Source organism: Ranitomeya imitator, chromosome 4 (assembly GCF_032444005.1).
Source record: "Ranitomeya imitator isolate aRanImi1 chromosome 4, aRanImi1.pri, whole genome shotgun sequence".
Taxonomy (NCBI): domain Eukaryota; kingdom Metazoa; phylum Chordata; class Amphibia; order Anura; family Dendrobatidae; genus Ranitomeya; species Ranitomeya imitator.
The window spans coordinates 53,410,744-53,437,815 of NC_091285.1; the positions used below are offsets into that span (position 1 = coordinate 53,410,744).

General features: G+C 43.3%; 1 protein-coding gene across 3 annotated transcripts in view; it reads left to right on the forward strand.

The window, feature by feature from the left end:
• The window catches only part of FCHSD1 (FCH and double SH3 domains 1), a 130,131-nt gene that overhangs the window by 80,299 nt on the left and 22,760 nt on the right, over nucleotides 1–27,072 (forward strand). For all 3 annotated transcript variants that reach the window (XM_069763636.1, XM_069763635.1, XM_069763637.1), the window contains 5 exons: nucleotides 6,696–6,818; nucleotides 9,276–9,371; nucleotides 12,482–12,601; nucleotides 21,397–21,501; nucleotides 23,205–23,366. In XM_069763636.1, the coding sequence (XP_069619737.1) occupies nucleotides 6,696–6,818; nucleotides 9,276–9,371; nucleotides 12,482–12,601; nucleotides 21,397–21,501; nucleotides 23,205–23,366 (606 nt within the window). The remainder of the gene's footprint in view (nucleotides 1–6,695; nucleotides 6,819–9,275; nucleotides 9,372–12,481; nucleotides 12,602–21,396; nucleotides 21,502–23,204; nucleotides 23,367–27,072) is intronic.

Below are 27,072 nucleotides of genomic sequence, written 5' to 3' on the forward strand. Positions count from 1 at the left end.
ACAGGCGGCAATACACAGTACACAGCAGTAGGACACAGGCGGCAATACACAGCACACAGCAGTAGGACACAGGCGGCAATACACAGCACACAGCAGTAGGACACAGGCGGCAATACACAGCACACAGCAGTAGGACACAGGCGGCAATACACAGCACACAGCAGTAGGACACAGGTGGCAATATACAGCACAGTACACAGCAGTAGGACACAGGCGGCAATATACAGCTCAGCAGTAAGACACAGGTGGCAATGCACAGCAGTAGGATACAGGCGGCAATAGGCAGCACGGCAGTAGGACACAGGCGTCAATACACACCACAGTACACAGCAGTAGGACCTAGGCAGCAATACACAGCACACAGCAGTAGGACACAGGCGGCAATACACAGCACACAGCAGTAGGACACAGATGGCAATACACAGCACACAGCAGTAGGACACAGGAGGCAATACATAGCACAGCACACAGCAGTAGGACACAGATGGCAATACACAGCAGTAGGACACAGATGGCAATACATAGCACAGCACACAGCTGTAGGACACAGATGGCAATACACAGCACACAGCAGTAGGACACAGGTGGCAATATACAGCACAGTACACAGCAGTAGGACACAGGCGGCAATATACAGCTCAGCAGTAAGACACAGGTGGCAATGCACAGCAGTAGGATACAGGCGGCAATAGGCAGCACGGTAGTAGGACACAGGCGTCAGTACACACCACAGTACACAGCAGTAGGACCTAGGCAGCAATACACAGCACACAGCAGTAGGACACAGGCGGCAATACACAGCACACAGCAGTAGGACACAGATGGCAATACACAGCACACAGCAGTAGGACACAGATGGCAATACACAGCACACAGCAGTAGGACACAGGCGGCAATACACAGCACACAGCAATAGGACACGGGCGGCAATACACTACACAGCAATAGGACACAGGCGGCAATAGGCAGCACAGCAGTAGGACACAGGCATCAATACACAGCACAGCAGTAGGACACAGGCGGCAAAACACAGCACAGCACGGCAGTAGGACACAGGCGGCAATACACAGCACGACAGTAGGACACAGGCGGCAATACACAGCACAGTACACAGCAGAAAGACCTAGGCGGCAATGCACAGCACACAGCAGTAGGACACAGGCGGCAATTCACAGTACACAGTAGTAGGAGACAGGCGACAATACACAGCATAGCAATAGGGCACAGATGGCAATACACAGCACAGTACAGAGCAGTAGGACACAGGCGGCAGTACACAGCACAGCAGTAAGACCAGGTGGCAATACACAGCACACAGCAGTAGGACACAGGTGGCAATTGACAGCACAGCACGGCAGTAGGACACAGGCGGCAATACACATGCAAACTGTAAAGCGCTGCATAATATGTTAGCGCTATATAAATATAAAGATGATTATTATTATTATTATTATTAATACACAGCACAGTACACAACAGTAGGACACAGGCGGCAGTATACAGCACACAGCAGTAAGACACAGGCAGCTATACACAGCACAACAAAGTAGTAGCATACAGGCGGTCACGGAGCTTCGGCCATCTGCATTGTAGCTGTTTTGATGATACAAGCTATGCTGTGGCTTTGCGCTTGTTAGGTGTGGTTGCTTGTTCTTTTTGGTTTGCTGTTCCAGTTATTTACTGCAGCATCTAGATATTCTGTTGTAGAAAATAGGATTTCAAAGCCGCCTGGTAACAAAATGTCATGAAAACCATGTTTCCATTCATATTTTGCGATAAAGCTAATGATAATGAAATACTACACCAGCAAAGAATCCCATTCATTTTAAAGAATCACATTTCACGATAATCTGTCATGTATGTATATGAAGTGACACTATTTCTAGTAATCATGTGACTTGTGTTCTGTATATTTCACTGTTTTGCCATCTGCCGGCTCCATCTCTAATTAATTTACATTTGTCTCTGAGCTATTGGGAAGAGACTGGCTGCCATGATGTTTCCTATCCTGCCTGAGCAGTGTGGCTGTGAGTCCAGCTCTGGGGTCAGATCAAACTCTAGAAAGTTTAACATTCAACAGAGGAGAGCTAAGTGTTGCCAACCTGAGCTGTAAGAGGAGCTCGCTGTCAGACTGTCTCGTACTGCAGTCTGCTATGTACAGTGGTACATTGGAGCTGTAGAAACCAAAAGGTCAAACATTCATATTGAGATCTTCATGTAGTAATGCTTTTTAACCAAGTGTTTACCCCCCCAAAAAATGTCCATAAAAAAAGATTGGTGATGGGGAATGTAACCATTTCATTGTCCGCGATGAGACTGGGACAGTTTTGTTTCTGACATCGAGTCGGTTTTGCTATTTTTATGAATTCTTGAATTATTCGCCTGTTGAGAATTTATCAGGTGACACACTTGTGTCTGAGTAGTCGCCTTACTTTTCCATTTATGTTCATGTTTCATTGTGAAGTAATGGCGTGACTGTGCAAGGGGAAAGCACCCGTGAGTCATTATATTCATTGCATCATCACACAAAGTAGATCTAATCTGAATGGTGCAATAGGAGGGAGTTTATACTTTAAAGGGACGCTGTCCGAAACGGCTGTGCCCCAAAACCATTTATATGTCTATATTTAAAAAAAGTGATCAGGTTTCCCCCTAGGCGATGTTCCACCAGTGAGATGTCGCATTTTGAAGGTCTTGATACATGTCTGTAAGTACTGGAGAGTGCGGATGCACTTACAGGTCCTCAGCCTCATACTGTGTTTCCAGCCTAGCGCCACTCTCTGGAGCACAGCGTGAGGCCTAGGAGCTGTAAGTGCATCCACACACCCCAGTGTACTTCCAGTTAGTTATATACAAAGCTTCAAAATGTGATTCCTTGCAGGAGCATCGCTTTGGGGGGGGCATAAAGGGATCAAAAAGCTTATCTTTTAAAGGGCTACACAGTCATATAAATGGTTTGGGGGCGTAGAAGTTTATTATTGATTCTGAAGGTTACACACTGTCTATGTAACATTGGGGTAGGTGATATCCTGATATATTGCGTCAATGAGAACTGGAATCTGATTACGGTAGTTGCTCCCCTTTTGCTGTAGAACCGGTTTGGTTATGTCGTCTACCCCAATGTTTTGGCTTTTTTAGGATTATGATAATTGCTTCCACCGTTAAATGTTAGATTTGCATTTACAATCTAATAATTGATATGAAGTCCGGATTACAGGAATTGTTCCCGGCGCTACAAGAGTGATTGGCGCGGGAAGTTTTTTCCTTCACTAGATCTTTTGGTTCTCAATCGTACAAATTTGCTGACTATGAAGAAACTAGATCAAAGAGAATTTTGTCACAGTGCTTGCGATGCACTTGGCTTTTCATCCCGTGATTTCCTCTGATGTCTGCAGACGCACCAAGGGTTAAACCCGGAGGCACCAGCTCTGCAGACACTGCAGCCTTCCCCTCGGTGGTCTCCATGCTTCCCCCATGACGGAGAGGTGCTGGTAGACTTGGTGCAGGCCCGGTCCATCAATACCCCGATCCATAGGACAGAAATGGAAAGTCTGTTGTTGTGTTGCAGTGGAGCGGCCAGTAATACCGTCGCTGTGTGACCAGCAGGATATTGATCACATAGGATATTGATCACATTGACATTTTTCTTACTCGCAGACGCTTTGCTTCCAGTAACACCACTTACCTTTTATTGCTTCCTGAATATTCATTTTTTATTGCTTCTTGCACAAGAATATGTCTTTTTTTTGTGTTTATCCTCTAGAAGTTGCGTTTGTTCATTAGCCTTGTGGTTATGGACAGGTGAGGGCGACTGAATTGGGACTTATGTCTCCAAATCGTCTTTAGAGAGTAGTTTTACCCAAAAAATCAGGTCACGCTCTTCTTAACTTTGTTATTGCCATTTGCACACACTAATACTGAAAATACAATCAGTCGCGTTATGCAGCAATGTTGGAGGGGGACATGTTCAGCCATAGCAAGGATATTCTTTACCCAGAAATAAGGTGAAAGTGGCATAGTGGTGCGCTCCCAGGCATATTTTCCAGAAAAAAGTTTAAGGGGAGTCTGTCAGTAGGATCACCCCTCCTAAGCCATCTATATGGGCATGTAGGTCATAGGAAGCTGATCAAAATGACACCTTGATATCTGTGATGTGATGCTCCAGGGTTACACACATTTTTCTTATATGTAAATTAGCTGTTAAGATCTATGGGCCAGACATAGATCTCCCTGAGAATCTGCCTCTAGGGATTCATTTAAATGAAAGGTGGAGTTACCAGTCTGAGACATGTAATGACTGACCGTCTGCTCTTCTGAGCTATATGTCTCACACTGGTAATGTCTCCTTTCATTTACAATGAGCTCTAGAGGCAGATTCTCAGAGAGATCTATGTCTGGCCCATAGATCTTAACAGCTCATTTACATATTAACAGAAATGTGGATTACTGTGAAACAAGACATCAGATCACAGAGATCAAGGTATCATTTTATTCAGCTTCCTATGACCTACATGTCCATATAGATGGCTCAGGAGGCTAATCCTACTGACAGATTCCTTTTATAGCTAAGGACTAGGTCATTAATATAAGATTGGTTGGGGTGTAACTCCCAGCACCAGCATTGATCAGTTAATAGGTCCTGTAGCCTCCAGAAGAATAGTGTTGTACGCTGTAGTGGCTGTTGTGAATTCTGTTATCGAACTCCCTCCTGTGGTCATGAATGGTACTTCGGCGAGTTCTGTCTATGGGCTCCCTCTGGTGGCTGTGAGTGGAGCTGCTGCTTCTGAGGTTCCTTCCACAGGTGACGTAGTTTATTCTTTGGCTGGCTGCTCTATTTAACTCCACTCAGATCGTTACTCCATGCCAGCTGTCAATGTTCTTGTACTGGTTCAGTTCGCTCTTGGATCTTTCTGGTGACCTGTCTACTCCTGCAGAAGTTAAGTCCCTGCTAGTTAATTATTTGTTCATTGTTTCCTTGTCCAGCTGGCCATCATGATTTTTCCTTGCTAGTTGGAAGCTCTGGGATGCAGAGTGGCACCTCCGCACCGTGAGTCGGTGCGGAGGTCTTTTTGCACACTCTGCGTGGTCTTTTTGTAGTTTTTGTGCTGACCGCAAAGATACCTTTCCTATCCTCAGTCTGTTTAGTAAGTCTGGCCTCCCTTTGCTGAAACCTGTTTCATTTCTGTGTTTGCGACTTTCATCTTATCTCACAGTCAATATATGTGGGGGGCTGCCTTTTCCTTTGGGGAATTTCTCTGAGGCAAGGTAGGCTTTATTTTCTATCTTTATGGCTAGTTAGCTCTTAGGCTGTGAAGAGGCGTCTAGGTCGTGTTAGGTACGCTCCACGGCTATTTCTAGTTGTGTGATAGGATTAGGGCCTGCGGTCAGCAGAGCTCCCACTTCCCAGAGCTTGTCCTGTGTGAGTTTAACCATCTGGTCGTTCCGGGTGCTCCTAACCACCAGGTCATAAGAAGTGGCCAGTGCCGAGTAACTGCGGATCCGCTTCTGTTGCAGTGAATGAGAGCTGGGCTGCAGTACCTGATAGCGGCCACTGCACAAAGTGTGGTGCTGTGCTGTCCCACTCTACACTGTGACCTGCGATCAGTGGTGCTGGACCGCACCTGTTAATAATGATGACCTACCTAAAGGATAGGTCTCCATATAAAAGTTTTAACCAAATGTATTACTGTAATGTGATGTGTAGTGCGTTTAGTGGTGTGCTATTATATGTAGAGTAGTGTGCTGCCCAACACTGAATAGTTAACAGGGAGAGACCTGGTTAATGTTTGGGACTAGCCCGGAGTGGCAGGGGCTAAATTGAAGGGACCCGAGGCAGTTTCCTGTCAGGAGCCAGATAGGGCTCTGCCTGCAGTAGAAGCAGACCTACGGTCTGACCATGGAGCAGAGCCGCATGAAATGAGTGTCCGTGAAGTGAGAGGAGACCGAGGCAACGGATAGCATGAACCAATACAGATGATGAAAATGGATGGTTGGACTGAGTGATTCTCCGGAGACTGCATCTGGGGCAGGAGGACTAGTGAGTGGGACTGTCCCGAGTTCATAAGCCAAAGAGGTAAAGGGGCACATAGGATCAGGGGACGCGAGACAGAGAGAGTGCCCCATGTGGTCGTTCTTCATGCGGTCTGCACGGGCATAGTGCCCCCATGACTAAAGCGTGCCAGGGCAAAAATATGAGTATCTTGCCCATGGCTAATCCCCAGCGCCACATTATAGCTGTATAAACTTTGCTTCTATCCACTGATAAGGCCAGAAAGGTTTATACATGCCTTCAATCAGACTCCCATCTCCCGTCTTATCTTCACTCACTCAGTTACTAATGATGGAGAAGTTCTGATACTAAACTGTTTTCTTTGGCTCAGGCCTTGTTTGTTCATGTGGTTGGTTGGGTAATGGTGAGCTGTGAGGTTCCTGCTCAGTGGCGGCAGTGTCTTCAGGCTGCACAAGACCAAAGAAGGATTCTGGCGCCGCACAGTGTTTGCTTTGTGGTACTGCAACATATATTTTGTTTTCTTTATAAATGTCTTTTTTCGTTTCTATACCCCATAATTAATACACAGCAACTTTATCACTTGCTACATAGTTCAGTGTAAATCCTATAGCGAGCACAGTATGTGTGCATATGATTGCAACGAGCAGATCTTGCTGTTTTTAATAACATTGTACATTGTCTGCAGGTCTTGGACGGGGATCTGTACGAGCGTTTACGAGATTATCTTTCACTGATCAATAAGACTGAGCTCAGTACCTGCCGATCCACTCAAGAACGACTCCGCGACACCCTGGAGATGTCTCTTCAGGTAACAGTTTTCTGTCTGCTGTTCCCATGGACTAAAAAATATAGTAAAAAATATGTATATAACAGTTTGAATCGTACTTCTTTTTCCACCTTAAAAAATGTAAAAATATATAAATGAAAAAATATTTGGTATTTCTGCATCCGTAGAAGGCTAATCTACCAAAGATCAAATTAAATAATGCCGTAAAGAGAAAAAGTCGAAATGCTAAAAATTATATTTTTTTTATCGCTACAATCAATAAGACATAACACAAATACGTAGGCATAAACCTGGAAACACTCATCTCAAATAACAAGCCGTAATAGCAAAACTCAGATTTTTTTTTTTATACAGTCTTGTGACTTTCGCCTACGAGATACCTTGGATAATTTATTCAGACACCTGGCAAACCACTCTAGTAAAAATATTGAGACATTTTTCATATATTTTAAAGGGAATATTTCAGCAGGTTTTTACAAAGTACACTGAGAGCACCATGATGTGGGGATTGAGACCCTGATTCCAGTGATGTGTCACTTACTGTGCTGTGTGTTGCTTTTTCAATAGAATCGGTGTTTTATCAGCAGGAGATTATGATTAGAGGACTAGGTGTCTTGCGCCATGTAGTCCTCCTGCTCTGTGTAACCCTGATTCTTATTGACCGCTTTCTGTCAGTGTACAGTGTACATAGAACGCAGCCAATCAGTGGTGTGGGCGGGGTTATACAGAGCTCAGCATTCTGAGCACCGCTAGACCTGCAACAGAGAAACCTGCCAATCAGTGGTTTGGGTGGGGTTATACAGAGCTCAGCATTCTGAGCACCGCTAGACCTGCAACAGAGAAACCTGCCAATCAGTGGTGTGGGCGGGGTTATACGGAGCTCAGCATTCTGGGCACTGCTAGACCTGCAACAGAGAAACCTGCCAATCAGTGGTGTGGGCGGGGTTATACGGAGCTCAACATTCTGGGCACTGCTAGACCTGCAACAGAGAAACCTGCCAATCAGTGGTGTGGGCGGGGTTATACTGAGCTCAGCATTCTGGGCACTGCTAGACCTGCAACAGAGAAACCTGCCAATCAGTGGTGTGGGCGGGGTTATACTGAGCTCAGCATTCTGGGCACTGCTAGACCTGCAACAGAGAAACCTGCCAATCAGTGGTGTGGGCGGGGTTATACAGAGCTCAGCATTCTGAGCACCGCTAGACCTGCAACAGATAAATCGGTGATTGAATCAAAATGAAAGCATGCAGCCCATTAAGTAACACATCACTCCAATCAGGCTTTCAGCCACAACATCATGCTGCTCTCAGATTATATAGTAAAAATCTGCTGATTGATTCACTTTAAAACCTTGTCTAGCAAAATCATTCTACTTGTGTAGAAAACAGGTTGTGGGTCCCAATAATTATAATTAATGTCACAAGTTGCTATACAGGTTCTCCAGAGATATGATAATGAGCAATTATATTTTAATGGAAATGATACAATGCTGTAATTGTTGACTTCCTGCTATAAAATTAATATTTAGCTTACTGTCCATAGATCACATGTCCATTGGGCTGGTAATAAATTGTTAGCTGCCATAATATTTTAGTGTGATAATATGCAGGTGACTGCATAAAGAGCAATCCCCTAGTACAGCACCTGTAAGCATTTACGTGATCATTCCAGTGTAATGTAGCTGAGTTTATGATGGCCGGCAGCTCCTAATAGGCTTCCATGCACATATTTTGTATTTTGCAATGGCCACTTTGTTTAGCAGGTCCCTGAGGAACGATGGGCTTCTCTCTTTAACCCCTGTACAGGGATCTGTGGTTACACAGGGTAAGCTTGGTTATCGTCACTGAGTGGACGCTGGCCAGTGTAGCTGGTTGGCAGAAAAGGGTCAGAAAACAAGTCGGAATCATCAGGGAAAAGCGAGGGTCAGAACAATCCACGGTCAGCAACTGAATAACACACAGAATCCTAGCTGCAGAGGTATAAGGACACAACCAGGGTCCGGTATAAAGTATAACTGGTCACTAGAGGCAGGGAGTTAGCATTTTACATAATGCCTGCCGTTCCCAAGGCTCACAGAACTGAGGGAATCTGTCAGTAGGATCGACCCTCCTAAGTCGTCTGTTTGGGCATGTAGGGCATAGGAAGCTGAATAAAATGATACCTTGATATCTCTGATCTGAGGTTTTATTCCAGAGATATTCACATTTATCTTAATATGTAAATGAGCTGTTAGGATCTATGGGCCGGACATAGATCTCCCTGAGAATCCACTTTCTAGGACCTTCATGGCCATATCGAAAGCTGAATTCGGATGTATCATATTTCACTGGAATATTCCCTTCTAGTGAGCAGTTCTGGGAATAGTATATTGTAGAAATTCTGTTAGCTGAATATTATAGAATGTTGGGCTTCCTCCAGATTGTACCCATCTTCTGCAGACCAGCCTGTGTATGTTTCAGTCTTCTCTCTGTCCCTCAGGTCTCCCGGCAGCAGAACCTACAGCTATTTTTGAAAGACACCAATGTTTTTTCCCCAACGCCGATTCAGCAATTCCAGCCGTCAGGAGCGGACAAGGTGCGAGATTGTATTGAATCCTGTTCAGATTGTGAAAGGATAAACCTCAAACTAGTGACCGGTTAATAAAGGTGCTTTAATACTGAGTAAATCCTTACCTTTCTTGTAGGAATCGGTTTTGCTGTTTTAGAGAAATCCATAGTTGAAAATGTATGTTAGTGAGCTGCAAGTGCAGTGGGCGGTCAGTCAGAGACAGGAGGCAAGCAGTGGGGGGAACTAAGGGGAGGGGCAGGAGAGCTGTAAGTGCAGAGGGCGGTCAGTCAGACAGGAGGCAGGCAGTGGGCGGGGACTATGGAGAGGGGCAGTAGAGCTGCAAGTGCAGTGGGCGGTCAGTCAGAGACAGGAGGCAGGCAGTGGTCGGGGACTATGGAGAGGGGCAGGAGAGCTGTAAGTGCAGAGGGCGGTTAGTCAGAAACAGGAGGCAGGCAGTGGGCGGGGACTATGGAGAGGGGCAGGAGAGCTGTAAGTGCAGAGGGCGGTTAGTCAGACAGGAGGCAAGCAGTGGGTGGGGATTATGGAGAGGGGCAGGAGAGCTGTAAGTGCAGAGGGCGGTCAGTCAGAGACAGGAGGCAGGCAGTGGGCGGGGACTATGGAGAGGGGCAGGAGAGCTGTAAGTGCAGAGGGCGGTTAGTCAGACAGGAGGCAGGCAGTGGGCGGGGACTATGGAGAGGGGCAGGAGAGCTGTAAGTGCAGAGGGCGGTCAGTCAGAGACAGGAGGCAGGCAGTGGGCGGGTACTATGGAGAGGGGCAGGAGAGCTGTAAGTGCAGAGGGCGGTTAGTCAGAGACAGGAGGCAGGCAGTGGGTGGGGATTATGGAGGGGCAGGAGAGCTGTAAGTGCAGAGGGCGGTTAGTCAGAGACAGGAGGCAGGCAGTGGGTGGGGATTATGGAGGGGCAGGAGAGCTGTAAGTGCAGAGGGCGGTCAGTCAGAGACAGGAGGCAGGCAGTGGGCGGGGACTATGGAGAAGGGCAGGAGAGCTGTAAGTGCAGAGGGCGGTCAGTCAGAGACAGGAGGCTGGCAGTGGGGGGGACTATGAAGAGGGGCAGGAGAGCTGTAAGTGCAGAGGGCGGTCAGTCAGAGACAGGAGGCAGGGACTATGGAGAGGGGCAGGAGAGCTGTAAGTGCAGTGGGCGGTCAGTCAGAGACAGGAGGCAGGCAGTGGGTGGGGACTATGGAGAGGGGCAGGAGAGCTGCAAGTGCAGAGGGCGGTCAGTCAGAGACAGGAGGCAGGCAGTGGGCGGGGACTATGGGGAGGGGCAGGAGATCTGCAAGTGCAGAGGGCGGTCAGTCAGACAGGAGGCAGGCAGTGAGCGGGGACTATGGAGAGGGGCAGGAGAGCTGTAGGTGCAGAGGGCGGTCAGTCAGAGACAGGAGGAAGGCAGTGGGTGGGGATTATGGAGAGGGGCAGGAGAGCTGTAAGTGCAGAGGGCAGTCAGTCAGAGGCAGGCAGTGGGGGGGACTATGGAGAGGGGCAGGAGAGCTGTAAGTGCAGAGGGCAGTCAGTCAGAGGCAGGCAGTGGGGGGGACTATGGAGAGGGGCAGGAGAGCTGTAAGTGCAGAGGGCGGTCAGTCGGAGACAGTAGGCAGGCAGTGGGCGGGGACTATGGAGAGGGGCAGGAGAGCTGCAAGTGCAGAGCCCGCCCACTGCACTTGTGACTCATTAGTATACAATTTAAATTATTGATTTCTCTCTAATAGCAAAACCGATTTCTACAAGAAAGGTAAGGATTTACTCCGCATTAAAGCACATCCTCAATGACTGTGCATCAGGACCTCCATGGTATGGGTTTCCAATGCCAAGCAGCTGCATGCAAGCATTACATCACTAAGCACAATGCCACGCATCACAGGGGAGTGGTGTAAAGTATCAAAAACTGAACCCCTGAGCAGAGGAACTTTGTTCTGTAGAGTGATGAACCATGGTTCTCTGTCTGACAGTCCTGGTATGGTGAATGCCAAGAGAACTTTACCTGTCCTACTGCATTGTGCCTACATTAAAGTTTTGGTGGAGGAGGGATAATACAATTGGGTTGTTTTTCAGGGTTTGGACTCAACCCCTTAGTTTCATTGATGAGGAAGCTTAATACAGTACTTCAGCATATCCAGATATTTTGGACAATTTCCACTTTGTTGGAACAGTTTGAGGAAGGTCGTTTTCAATATCCATATGATCCTACAGCACAAAGCAAGGTCCATAAAGTCATGGTTGGAGGAGTTTGGTTTGGAAGAACATGACCAGCTTGCTGAGAGCCCTGACCTCAATCCCATCCAATATCTTAGAAATTAACAACAATAGAGATTGCAAGACCCGCAGTCTCCTCCAACATTCCTGGTTGACCTCACAAATGGTCTCCTGGATGAACGGGCGAAAATTCTCATAGACCCCATCAAAATCTTGTAGAAACCCTTCCCAGAAGAAGGTTTGTTATAGCTGGAAAGGGCAAACCGCTCCATATTAATGCCTATGGATTTGTCGTGCAAGGTCAGAAGAGCTCCTGTAGGTGTATTGTGGAGGTGACCTAATCCTTTTATCCATAGTGTATGTGTGATGGAATGACTGTATCCACAGTGGATAAGTCCCACACGGACTAACCCTCAGAACGTGTGCTGCCCCTGTGTGTCACAGACATCGAATAGAGTTTATACAAGTTAATTGGTCATTTCGTGATGTTGCCCCCTTCCCCAATAAGCTGTAAATGGAAGAAAACATGAGGGCCGATAGCATCAAGCAGAAGTGACTTTTTTAATTTATGGTTTCCAGAAGCTATTTTAAAACTTTTGATAAATTGGAAAATGTGCCCAATTTTTTCCGAAATGAGAATTCTCTATTCTCCAGGAGTCATCATTGGTGACACATCATCAAACAGGAGAATAATCCCTAATCCTGAGATCTCACTTCTCATCGTGGTCCACAGCCCGTGCAGTACACTTGTAACTTGCCTTCAGATATCAGACCTAAAGAAATAGTAATCTGCTCCTCGATGTATAAAGTCGGTTTACTGAATGTATAAAGCGATGGAAAATCATCTCCGATCACCAAGGAAAAGTTCTGTATGAAATATTCTGGCAACCTTTTGTTTCTACTTTGAATGTTTTCTTTTTTTTCACAGATACTAAAGTTAGTGACCCTTATAAAAGCGCCCGACGAAATGAACGTCTTGGATAAGGAGGCACGTAGGTGGACGAGCAGATCTGCCAGAGATTATAAACTGAAGACTCATGGAGAAAGGGTTAGTAGGAATGTGCTGAAAAATATTTAGAATTGAGAGTCCTCAGTGGTTGATACCTTTTAATGGCTAACTGAAAAGATGGTAACAAATTGCAAGCTTTCGAGACTACACAGGTCTCTTCATCAGGCAAAGACTAAAAGAAATTCTGAAGAATCACATATTTATGCACAACATAGTATAGGAAAAAAAAAAAGGGGAAAAAAAAACCATGGATAAGCCAGGTGACATGAAGCAGAATTACCATGGGTGATAAACAGTTACGTCCATAAATATTGGGCCAATTCTTAGATAAGGATTGTTTTATTGTCCTGTGATTAGGGTCTCTGTTGTAATGACCCTTCATGGTCTGAGGGGCAAGTTCCTTAGTTGATGTAAAAAGACATAAATCCATGTGACACATTCATTCCTGCATTAAGACTGTCAAAGGTCGTCATTAGTTTATATTCCCAGACTCTCCTGTCTTTCTGCGATTTGAAGTTTCCTTTCAATACAAGTAATTTCATGTCCATAATGTTATGATTTGGGAGACAGAAATGTATTGCCACCGGTAGATCCATTCTTTTTTCTCTTATTGTATGGCGATGGGAGTTCATTCTTGTTCTAAGCTTCTGCCCTGTCTCCCCCACATACAGACCCCCAGTTGGTCATTTAGTACATATAATTAGGTACACCACATTAGAAGTGACGCAGCTGAAAGTACCTGGGATCTTGTAGTCCTGATGTGAATTGGGGATCTTTATCTTGTCCATGGTCATTATAAATGGACAGGTTTTACATTTTTTCTGGTTGCAAGGAAAGGTTCCTGCAGCTGTTGGAGAGGACAGGGAGCTCTTGACAATGATGCTTCTTAGATTTGGGGGCTGCCTAAATCACAGTAGTGGGGGGTCTGGAAAAATGGATTGTAAGTGGGCATCTTTTTGCAGTAAAGGTTGCAATTTCCGTGCAGCTCCCCTTAGCACCTCCAGATTTGGATTGTAGGTAACTACTAGAGGTTCCCGGTTATTTTCTTCTTTAGTTTTGTAATGTAGCAGGTGATTCCTTGATATTCTGGTGGCTCTTGTGATCTGGTTTTCAATTGTTCTTGGATGGTAGCCCTGATTCAATTAACTTTTTGGACACCATCATTAAGCTGCAGAACAATAAAATAGAGACATCCCTGTATCAGAAGCCAATCGACCGCCCAACATACCTTAAATGGGACAGTTTCCATCCAAAACACATAAAAAACTCTATTGTCTACAGCCAAGCCATCAGATACAATCATATTTGTTCCAACTCCATGGATAGGGATGAACACCTTGGTCGCCTCAGAAAGATCTTTTTGAATCAGGGCTACCATCCAAGAACAATTGAAAATCAGATCACAAGAGCCACCAGAATATCAAGGAATCACCTGCTACATTACAAAACTAAAGAAGAAAATAACCGGGTGCCTCTAGTAGTTACCTACAATCCAAATCTGGAGGTGCTAAGGGGAGCTGCACGGAAATTGCAACCTTTACTGCAAAAAGATGCCCACTTACAATCCATTTTTCCAGACCCCCCACTACTGTGTTTTAGGCAGCCCCCAAATCTAAGAAGCATCATTGTCAGAAGCTCTATGTCCTCTCCAACAGCTGCAGGAACCTTTCCTTGCAACCAGAAAAAATGTAAAACCTGTCCATTTATAATGACTACGGACAAGATAAAGATCCCCAATTCACATCAGGACTACAAGATCCCAGGTACTTTCAGCTGTGTCACTTCTAATGTGGTGTACCTAATTATATGTACTAAATGTCCAACTGGGGGTCTGTATGTGGGGGAGACAGGGCAGAAGCTTAGAACAAGAATGAACTCCCATCGCCATACAATAAGAGAAAAAAGAATGGATCTACCGGTGGCAATACATTTCTGTCTCCCAAATCATAACATTATGGACATGAAATTACTTGTATTGAAAGGAAACTTCAAATCGCAGAAAGACAGGAGAGTCTGGGAATATAAACTGATGACGATCTTTGACAGTCTTAATGCAGGAATGAATGTGTCACATGGATTTATGTCTTTTTACATCAACTAAGGAACTTGCCCCTCAGACCATGAAGGGTCATTACAACAGAGACCCTAATCACAGGACAATAAAACAATCCTTATCTAAGAATTGGCCCAATATTTATGGACGTAACTGTTTATCACCCATGGTAATTCTGCTTCATGTCACCTGGCTTATCCATGGTTTTTTTTTTTTTCCTATACTATGCTGTGCATAAATATGTGATTCTTCAGAATTTCTTTTAGTCTTTGCCTGATGAAGAGACCTGTGTAGTCTCGAAAGCTTGCAATTTATTACCATCTTTTCAGTTAGCCATTAAAAGGTATCAACCACTGAGGACTCTCAATTCTAAATATTTTTCTATCTACTGGCTAACACGGTACCAAGATATATTTCTTTCCTGTATAGGAATGTGCTGGACATTACTGCTGTCTTGGGACATTATGTCCTCCCTTTTCTGACATCTTTGCCCTTGTTTAATAAAGGGTTTGTCATGGTGAATATTGGACATGTGATGCTCCTTAATAATAAGAGTTTTAAAATAGTTCTCATTATCACTTGCCTACAACTTTGTTCTACACTTTAGTCGGTATCTGTCAGCAGGATGTCAGTTGGCCCCTAAAACTATTCGTATACTATTTAAATAAGTCCAGCAATACTTTTACGTGGCCAAGTCCGTTCCTCCATTACTGAGAAATTAGTGTTTGGATTGATATGAAGAGCTCTTTGTAGCATCTAATGACCTTTTGCATACGCTCCTTAGATGCTTCTATGCAAAAGATCGTGTCACGATCCATGTTTGGATCTGTGGCAGATCTGGTTTCCTTCAGATTAAAACCTTTTTTCCTTTCAGGTCATCGGGGGTTTATGCAGTTTTTCCCCGGTGGCTGCTGGTGTAATTGCATTGCAGCTTGTTCTGCTGATTTGGGTGGTGACCACTCCCACCTTCCTTTAAAAGGTCACCTGGTTCATCAGCTGACTGTTGGTTACACAGGTTCTTTGGATACCAACCTTGGTGGAATAGGAGCTTGCTGAGTGCTGTTGTTCTACAGCTGAATACTTATTCCTGGTGCCTTACTCTGCTGTGCGGTGCATTGCAGCAGAGAAAGCGAAGTGTGGTGTTATTGTTTCTTTGTCCCTTTGTTGTTTGTAACTTTCCCAGTGTTGTATTAGTGCAGCGGTGGGACCAGTGCTCTCACCTGCCAGTTCCCTAAATAGGGATTAGAGCAGGGCAAGTGAGGGACTAGGTATCCTGGTCGGCGACGGGTTGAAAGAACCCGTATAGGGACGGTAGCAAGATCAGGGCACAGCCTCAGGTGAGTGCAGGAGGTGCCCATTCCCCGTTCCCTACCGACAGGACCCACCGTTGTTAAAGTGTCCCAGGTGTACCCTTGTGTGTTTCGTCGTTTTGTGATTGACCACCCACCAGGTCGTGTCACACCAAGACAGTCACAGCGTGACAGATCGGGTCTGAGCCAGTTTATTGCTTCACATGCTTTTTTTTTTTTTTTTATTTCTTCAAGGAACAAGGAGTATATATCTAGAATTTTTCCAGTGGTCAGTGTGAAAAGGAAAAGATTTCTAATTTTCATCATCTGAAAGGAAAAAAAACAAATACCCCAAATTTTTGGAAAATACATTTTATCATAAAACTCTGATTTAAACTTTCCCTTTAAAGGAGTTGTATGAGAACACCTTTTTAGGTTGAGGATGCCAAATGATGAACCTCATAATATAAAACAATGGATGTCTTTTGAATAGGGTACTTTTTGTACATGGTGTGCCCGCAGTAGAGGATCTAATGCTACATCTATGCTACAATATTGATAATAGTGAATGTGTTTGGATAAGGTGTAGAAGGCAGTCAGATTACAGAATGTAATGGACCTCCCTAAAAAGATGTGTTTTAAAGGCACAATACAACTGTGGGTGGTGGTATTTAATCTGATTGCCCTGGGGTAGCGCATTCCAGAGAACTGGTGCAGCATGAGAGAAGTCTTGATGGTGCAAGTGGGAGCTTCCCATTATGGAAAAATCTTTGTAAGAATATAGGGTGGTAAACAGGGAAGAGTGAGGAGATGTAGGAGGGTGCAGCATCATGGAGAGCTTTGTGGATGAGAATGAAAAGTTTAAATGCACTCAAATAGTAAAGGCAATGCTCAAAAGTTTCACTGACTACTGACCAAATCACCTTCTGCCCCAGAGTATCAGGAGCACTGCAGTCCGCCCTGTGTCCATAATGTTGTACAAGTATTCACACCTGCGCTCTGACTTTCAGTAGGACAATGATGTAACGGAAGAGTGGATATGGCAGATGTTATAGGGGTCCAGCGTCTGGAGAGCCCACCGCTGTGAAATGAGGAGACAGAAAACCCTGCCATAAGCGACCAGCTGCATTCTACTGTGTGCAGCAATAAGGCTACGTTCACATTAGCGTTTCGCTAATGTGCGTCGCTGTTGCGTCGGCGACGCAGCAGTGACGCGCCCCTATGTTTAACATGGGGGACGCGTGCGTTTTTTTGGTAGCGTTTTCCGACAAGTTGCATTTTTCGTGCGTCCGATTTTCGTCAAAAAACGACGCACGCGTCGCAAAACGCAGCGTTTTTGCGCGCGTTTTTGGTGCGTCGTGCGTTGCGTCGCCGACGCACCGGCGCGCAACGCTAATGTGAACGTAGCCTTAGTAATGGAAATCCTCAGCAAAGTGAAGCTTAGGTAGATTGTGGGAATTACTATTTATGCAATTATCTAATATGAATAGTGTATGGCTTTTAAAGGGAAAAGTTGCCTTTTGTCTCGTTAGTTCCTTACTCTTGTCGGTTTAGGCTCTTGATGCTGTTTCAGGACTGGCATTGATTTCATGCGGTTTCTCTTGACCGCCCATTACCGTGTCTGGGGCTTTTTGACCTTGCATTGAAAGTTTCTCCAGATCAGATATCCAAGGGCGCAGGAAAGCAGCCCCAGTTGGACTGAACAGATGCCAACTTTGCTGTTACGTCCTCTAAATATATGTGCATATTGCAGAGCGCATAAATATTTTAGTTGAGGCACAAAAACCGATCCCAGCATGTGAGCACAATGGGAGATTTCGGTGTCCAGGAGAAACGTAAAACAAAACCCTCCGCGAAGAAGAAAAGTGATTGTTGATAAAGCAGATCTGCTTATACGACCGCGACCTTCATTCTTATGAAGGGCAAATGTCTGCCGTGCCCGCTGTGTAGCCCACATTCCTTCTATCCCATCATACTGTGGCAAGTTAGTTTTATTCTTGACCAAGGCAACAATGACTGAAAATTTCTGTACAATCTCTGAATTGCTCTCGTTCCAGCAATAGATAAATGACAAGACTGTAAACCTGCGCTGCTGCCTTTATCTGCACTTACATTATCCATTATAGATTCCTGTTCCAGTATTTCAGTAATGTATATGTATTCCATGCAGCACCCGTGACTCTGTCACGTCTGTCACATGTGCTCAGAGTGAACCTGCTTTCATCTGTGAAGAGCACAGGGCGCCAGTGGAGAATTTGCCAATCCTGGTGTTCTGTGGCAAATGCCAAGCGTCCTGCATGGTGTTGGGCTGTGAGCACAGCCCCCATCTGTGGACGTCGGGCACTCAGACCATCCTCATGGAGTCGGTTTCTAACCGTTTGTGCAGAAACATGCACATTTGTGAACAACTCTAGCGAACAGCCAAACATATGATCACCAAGTGATCCCTTCCACTAATGAGCATAAGTCCAATAGAGAACAAGGGAGGTGCAAATATGTAAAAATATATAAATTTATTGAACAAACATATAAAGACATATACACTCTGAATATTAGAGATAATAAATACAAATACAGTAACACATCATTACCCTATTTAGGGAAGAACAAGATAGGCTGTGAATAAGAGAAAAACCGATAAGGCTCACTACTAAACTAGGGTAAATACCACAATGACTAAGGATAAAATAGATAAATAACAAATGCCCATTATAACCACTTGGGACTCTCTCACGTCGCTTTGAAAGTAACACAGTCCGCCACTATCGATAGAATATCAAATGTCAAAACACGGTATCCCGTGAAAAAAATATGAATACATAGAGGCAAAAAAGATAAAAATATATACAATTCAGGCAACCTAGGTGGTCATAATATTAGGGTCCCAGAAAAAAGCCTATCCAGCTGCGACCTTCGAGAACCGATTACTCCACCTGTGACACTCACCACAGAGAGGAGGTAACAACAAGCTTAGGAAGATGACAGTCCAATGAGGTACAAGACCAGTTGACCCGTGCGTCACAACCTGGCTTCTCCAAACATCTCCATGGAGCCAGGCGACCGGCTTTTTCCAATCCTTACTTTCTCCAAATGTATCAATGGTTCGGCAATTGTCAATGGAGCAGATCTTTATTATTCCAACCAGGGCCGAGGTCCCCAAGGTTGTTTCCTGTAGAATGATAGATCCATATCCCTCGTGATGGAGCCATGGTCTATTTGCTACTGTCCTGTCTCTTGTCCTTTGCACGTCTAGGCTAAATCTGTCTCTCTAAACACAGGCAGATCCTCCTTTCTATAGGTCACAACTTCTCATTCAGTCATTCCACCACATGCTTGGGGGAAGGTGGAAGGAGGCCATCTTCACTGCTGGAGTGTTCAAACAACATGCATAGATTGACCTTCATATTGCAGAGCACCAATGGGTCATCAACATATTAACAAATATTCAAACACTGTTGCCTTTGTTTCCCAAAGATAGTAGAACAATAATAGGACATATACATATATATAATCAGCAGCCAGTCAACAAAAGTCAGCCATTGAACATTGACTCAATGACAACAAGGTTAATGGTCATTCTCACATGATCTCTAGCTCATCTCCCTAGGCCTACTGAAATAATAGCCGTCTGGTTAATTAAGGTACAATGCTGTGTCTCCACAAAATGTATAACTGCAAATAAACAGCTCATTCAGCAGGCACATATGTCATTGTGTGCTCAACAGATTAGTCCTTTCTCCCAGAGCATGTATTTATACACACAAACACAAAACAAAAGATGTAGTAACCATAACCCACCAACTAAATAAAAAACATATTTTTATTGAAAAAGGTATTACAAAATTACAGAACATTTATAAGTGAGACCTCTTATAGGAGGAAGAGATGGGGGACCCTTCCGTATGTGGTGTCACCCAAGGTGGTATATGCAATGGAACATCATATATCAAACTACATACAGTACAGACCAAAGGTTTGGACACACCTTCTCATTTAAAGATTTTTCTGTATTTTCATGACCATGAAAATTGTAAATTCACACTGAAGGCATCAAAGCTATGAATTAACACATGTGGAATTATATACTTAAGAAAAAAGTGTGAAATAACTGAAAATATGTCTAATATTCCAGGTTTTTTAAAGTAGCCACCTTTTGCTTTGATGACTGCTTTGCACACTCTATGCAAACAGATAATCAGAGGTAACAAATTATGTGGTGGAGACAAACACAAGTGTTTTATTTCTCTTAATGTTGATGATTATGGCTTACAGCCAATGAAAGCCCAAAAGTCATTATCTCAGTAAATTAGAATAATAAACAGAAAATACCTGCAAAGGCTTCCTAAGTGTTTTAAAAAGGTCCCTTAGTCTTTTACAGTAGGCTCCACAATCATGGGGAAGACATATAAATGGTCACTGTACTTTCAGACAGCTTGGTCTTACTTGTTTTTAAAAATATTTTATTAATTAATCATTACAAAGTCCTAAACTATATCTCCTTAAAAAAGGCACAGATTCTGACCTGCGTTTTCTGCCGAGAAATTCAGAATCTGCACAGAAAATTCCACAGTCAAATCTGCAACGTGCGCACATGCCCTAACTTGTTGCCTGCACATTTTCTGTTAGTACAATAAACCTCATTTCAAGGCAGAAACATTACTGTGTCCAACAGTTATTAGACATATGAAACTGAAATAGCTGTTGCAAAAAAAACAATTTTTATAAAACATTAAGCTTAAGATTAATAGGGGTGCCCAAACTTTTTCATATAACTGTAAGTACTGCATTCACAATTAACTGGGAGATTTGGTATTCGTACAGGGCAGGGAAGCCATTAGACAGGTACAATGCATGCTGGAGAGTGAAGGTTAAGTTCCAGCACCTATAATGCTGGCAGAGTGATGATGAAAAGGATCTCTGACCAGCTAAAAAGCATGGAAATCAAGACATTTAATGTTTGTATTGGTCATGTATAGCAATTTTAACTTGTTATGGGAGAGAATGGCAGCAAGACCATGCTTTTTTTTTTTTTTTACAGATTTTCTGTGAAAGGACAAGAGACTGTATGAAATTAGAAAAAAAAATCTACTTATCTTTTTGAGACTAGATTGCTATTTAAACCGTTCCTATGTCTATTATTGCATTTAAAGCTAAGTAAATATCAGCCCATGAGTTGAGAAGGCAAAGCGGAGAGTAGTTATAAAGAGCGCCTCCGGAGGGCCGGTCTTGTATTGCATTATATTCATGGAAGTAAATGAGCTCTGTGTAATGTCTAATCTCCCCTGTGGTGGCGCTACAACTGCTGACAGGTTTACCCACAAATCACCAGGGGTCCCAGCAGGACCAGCGAACACGTTTTTTGTTGAGGCTGAGACGTTCTAAATTACAGGACCATCATAAAAATTATTATAAAACTACTTGTAAACCTACAGAACCTTTTCAGGAACACGGTCCAAAAGAAAATGTTATCACAAAATCTGCTAATATTCTAGGTCCTTCAACGATTGGAAGACAGACGAAAGAACACATCTGAAGAAGAGGTCCTCGGCATAGTCCAGAAAATGGAGGAAGTAAAAGAAAGCATACGAAAAGCTGAGGTATGGGAAGATTGCACGACGTTTGCGTCCATTGGCTTTAAGATGACACCACCATTAGTCCATTCTGCAATGTTGACTTAAGGTACCGTCACACTGAACGATATCGCTAGCGATCCGTGACGTTGCAGCGTCCTGGCTAGCGATATCGTTGAGTTTGACACGCAGCAGCGATCAGGATCCTGCTGTGACATCGTTGATCGCTGCAGAAAGTCCAGCACTTTATTTGGTCGCTGGATCTCCCGCAGACATCGCTGAATCGGCGTGTGTGACACCGATTCAGCGATGTCTTCACTGGTAACCAGGGTAATCATCGGGTTACTAAGCGCAGGGCTGCGCTTAGTAACCCGATGTTTACCCTGGTTACCAGTGTAAACGTAAAAAAAACAAACAAACACTACCTACTTACATTCCGGTGTCTGTCCTCTCCGGCGCTCTGCTTCTCTGCACTGACTGTGAGCGCCGGCCGGAAACCGCTGTGCTCTGCTTTCCGGCCGGCGCTTACACAGTGCAGAGAAGCACAGCGCCGGGGGACAGACACCGAAATGTTACCCAGGGACCTCGGCATCGTTCGTCTGTGTGACAGCTCTCCAGCGACCACACAGCGACGCTGCAGCGATCGGCATCGTTGTCTAGATCGCTGCAGCGTCGCTAAATGTGACGGTACCTTTAGAAGGAGGCAAGTCCTCCTTGATGCATTTTCAATCATTTTGGGGAAAAAATCCTTCCTGACTCCTTTTTTTTTTTTTTTATGAATTCACCATAGTCTCACTGCTCTTACGGTAAAGACCCTCTTTGATGTCGGTGTGGAAACGTTCTTTGCTCTGGACTTGGAGGAGGTCCAAACCATGTTCTAGTCTTGGGTATATGCGAAATAACTGTATACAAGAAATACATGCAAATAGGCTCTTCAGAGAGATGGGGACTGACCTCTAGTGCCACCTGTTTGAGGTAGCCTATCCTAAACCGTCAATATCGACCCTTTATTAAGCCTGGCCACATGACTTGGGATAAGGAGTAAGTCTGGTTTTGCTGGGTGAAAGGCCTTTGTAAGAGAGAATGTTTCTCATTGTGGAGAGAAGTGCCAAGTCATCGTAAGGAGACTTATAGGCCATGCAATGCTTCCCTAGAAATTTTAATATGAAAATTTTGCTTCTTCAATAGCTTGCACTATAGTTCCAGTCCTTTTCCTCCCTGGAAAAAGCTGTTTGCTTATTTAATCTGTATAATAGTGTCAATAAATAAGTTCACAAAGTAGCAGTGCATGGCCTATAAGTCTCCTTATGCCGACTTGGTATCCTGCACAAGGAGAAACTCTACCGGTTACATCTTTTATATATTTATACATCTTAAAATTACATGGTCAATTTACAGTCCAAATGACCTAAATAACTATACATAATGCCAACTAAAGGAACAGCCCAGAACTGAGCCAAGCGTCTGAATGGAGGGAGTCCACATTGATCCTAAGAATGGCAGTAAACTAGCAAAAGGTGTTTATAGAGCCTTAAAGGGCATCATTCGGCAGGATTTCACCACCCCTAAACTATATACACATGTACTACTTTCAAAGACTAGTCCATCAATACCTTTACATCCATTCCTCCACTACTGAGAAATCAGTGTTTGCATTGTTATGGAAAGAAGGCTGAAGAACTATGGTTCATACATTGTATTCAGACTATTATTTTTTTTATGTGTTTTAGGTCAGCAAGGTAAAAGCTGATGCTCGAGTGGAACTGCTCCGTCAGGTTGGGGTGGATGTAGACACATGGCTATCTGGTGCCATGACACAAGCTAATGAAGAACTAGAACAAGAGAGACGTCTGAGTGAGGCCCGCATGTCTAATGGAGAAGTGTCTCCTTCTGTAAGTTTTCCAAATTATATATGAAGTTCACCCAACAATTCTGAACAACGCGATCCATTTGCTGAAAATATGAACTTTTTAATGTACTATGTTACTTGTGTAACTTTTCCATATTGGAAGTATGTATGGAGACAAACTGTGTTTGGAGACTTGATGGCAATGCTCCTTGGGTGAAACCGTATGCAGATTTGCTCTATCTCCAGTAGGGGGCACAAGTGAGATACTTTATGCAGTGGTGCCCTGTTGCAATTTTGTGTGTTAGACGTCCCATTGGTCCATTGTCCTGACCATCCCACAGTCACTGCATGCCTAGTAGAGCGTGCTCAGTCCTTAGTGTCGCCATCTGTACGTTCTGTGCTGATTTTGATATTCTGAAATACAAGATGCAGCCCCGGTACAAGAGCTGTTTCTAAAACGAAAAAACAAACAAACATCCTTTTTTATAAACTCTATCACTGTATATGCCCTGTTCTCTTATTGTACTACAATACAACATTTCATGTATTGTATACTACTCCTCATTGGGACCGATAGTCCCAAAGTTATGACTATATTGCATAGCTCCAAACTGTCCAGGATGCAGTGGGACAGTGCCGATAAGAGGTCCTGGGCACATTGTACAATGATAAATGTAAGGTTATACACATGGGAAGAAGGAATCAATATCACCATTACACACTGAACGGGAAACCACTGGGTAAATCTGACAGGAAGAAGGACTTGGGGATCCTAGTTAATGATAAACTTACCTGGAGCAGCCAGTGCCAGGCAGCAGCTGCCAAGGCAAACAGGATCATGGGGTGCATTAAAAGAGGTCTGGATACACATGATGAGAGCATTATACTGCCTCTGTACAAATCCCTAGTTAGACCGCACATGGAGTACTGTGTCCAGTTTTGGGCACCGGTGCTCAGGAAGGATATAATGGAACTAGAGAGAGTACAAAGGAGGGCAACAAAATTAATAAAGGGGATGGGAGAACTACAATACCGAGATAGATTAGCGAAATTAGGATTATTTAGTCTAGAAAAAAGACGACTGAGGGGCGATCTAATAACCATGTATAAGTATATAAGGGGACAATACAAATATCTCGCTGAGGATCGGTTTATACCAAGGAAGGTGACGGGCACAAGGGGGCATTCTTTGCGTCTGGAGGAGAGAAGGTTTTTCCACCAACATAGAAGAGGATTCTTTACTGTTAGGGCAGTGAGAATCTGGAATTGCTTGCCTGAGGAGGTGGTGATGGCGAACTCAGTCGAGGGGTTCAAGAGAGGCCTGGATGTCTTCCTGGAGCAGAACAATATTGTATCATACAATTATTAGGTTCTGTAGAAGGACGTAGATCTGGGGATTTATTATGATGGAATATAGGCTGAACTGGATGGACAAATGTCTTTTTTCAGCCTTACTAACTATGTTACTATGTATGTTACTATGTGGTGAGGTGACACATTATATTGTTTGTTGGGTGCGTCTGATTATTATAATGCACCTTTATCTATTTACTCTAGATTTTGTTTTCATGCATTAAATTGCACCAAAGCTCTATATATCTATATAACCTGCAGAATATGTACCTAAACATACCTGCTATCATCACTCCTTGGTGGTATTCTGCCATCTTGTGGCTACTCTTTGTATTGCGTGCTTATATATTTTTTTTTTGTAATCTGCAACATTTTAAACTTCATTTTTTGTGGAGTTTTTTCTCTATTCCACTATGTGAGAAAAAAAATTAACTGTCGAAAAGACTCCAACTTTGCTTGGACAATGAAACGCAGCAGATTATCTGAGTGCAAAAATGTAGCATTTACATCAGCATGTTTGGGCACCCCTGGTCAAATTACTGTTATTGTAGTCAACTTGAAGTTTAAATGATCGCTAAAAGGGCTAAAGTTAAAAATGCACATTTCCTTTGTATTTTAAGAAAAAAAAAAAGTATGGTGATTTTTTTTTTTTACATTTTAAATATGACGAAAAGGAAAATAGGCCAGTGCAAACATTTGGACAGCCTTGAAGATTTGTGTGCTCAGATAACTTTGACCAAGATTTCACACCTTAATTAGCCTGTTAGGGTTATGGTTTGTTCACTACAGTTGTTAGGAAAGGCCAGGTGATGCAAATATCCCAGCTATATAAAAACCCAGCCTCCTCTAACCTTGTGCCAAACAGCAGCCACAGGTTCTTCTAAGCAGCTGCCTATCACTCTGAAAATTATGGAAGCCCACAAAGCAGGAGAAGGCTATAAGAAGATACCAAAGTGTTTTCAAGTTGCCCTTTCCTCAAATGTAATTAAGAAATGGTAGTTAACAGGATTAGTGGAGATCAAGATAACATCTGGAAAACCAAGCAAAATTTCAGTGTGAACTGCTCCTAGGATTGCTAAAGAGGCAAATCAGAACCTTCTTGACTGCAAAGGACCTTCAGAAAGATTTAGCAGACTCTGGAGTTGTGGTACATTGTTCTACTGTACAGAAACACCTTCACAAATATGGACTTCATGGAAGAGTCAACAGAAGAAAACCTCTCCTGCCTCCTCACCATAAAATACAGCATCAGAATTATGCAAAAGAACATCTAAACAATTCTAATGCATTTTGAAAACAAGTCCTGTGGAGGTATGTGTGGAGAAAAAAGGGCACAGAATATCAGGAAAAATGCACCATAATTGCACTAGCTGATTGATTACAAAGCCATGCTATTGTGGCACGAATATCCTAATTGCTTGATTGCACGTTCTTCTTTATTATTTTCTGGAGATGTCTGCATATACAAATTCTCTTTTACTACTTGGATCTGTAATCTATTGTATATGCCCCCCCCCCTGTTCTTGGAAGCCTATTGCCTTTTTTTTTAATGCATTCTGGTTTTTATGCATTGATAACTAATAAAATACTTTAATGATCAAGTTTGAATCTCTTTATATCTAACAGCACGGTAATTTGCTGTAAGGGATACGTGTTTTGAATCTATTGGTGTCTAGCATTATGAATTTTCTTTTGGACATATAGTATATGATTATTCAAAATAGCAGTGCATGCAAGAGGACCCAGGAGTCTCTCAGAAGTTCAAGAATTTTCCAAGGAATAATGGAAGGAAATCTCTCAAACAAGAATTGAAAGATTCTTCACCGGCTACAGAAAGCGTTTACAAGCTGTTATAATTGTAAAAGGGCATGCAACAAGGTATTAACCATGCAGGATGCCCAAACTTTTACATTGGCCCATCTTCCTTTTTGTAATTTTTAACATGTAAAAGATGAAAAAGTATATAAATTTGAGTGTGTGTGCATGTATATGTATGTATGTGTGTGTTATTTATATATATATATATATATATATATATATATATATATATATATATATATATATATATATATACATATACATATACATATACATATATATATATATATATATACACAGTACAGACCAAAAATTTGGACACACCTTCTCATTTAAATATTTTTCTGTATTTTCATGACTATGAAAATTGTACATTCACACTGAAGGCATCAAAACTATGAATTAACACATGTGGAATTATATACTTAACAAAAAAGTGTGAAACAACTGAAAATATGTCTTATATTCTAGGTTCTTCAAAGTAGCCACCTTTTGCTTTGATGACGGCTTTGCACACTCTTGGCATTCTCTTGATGAGCTTCAAGAGGTAGTCACCAGGAATGGTCTTTCAACAATCT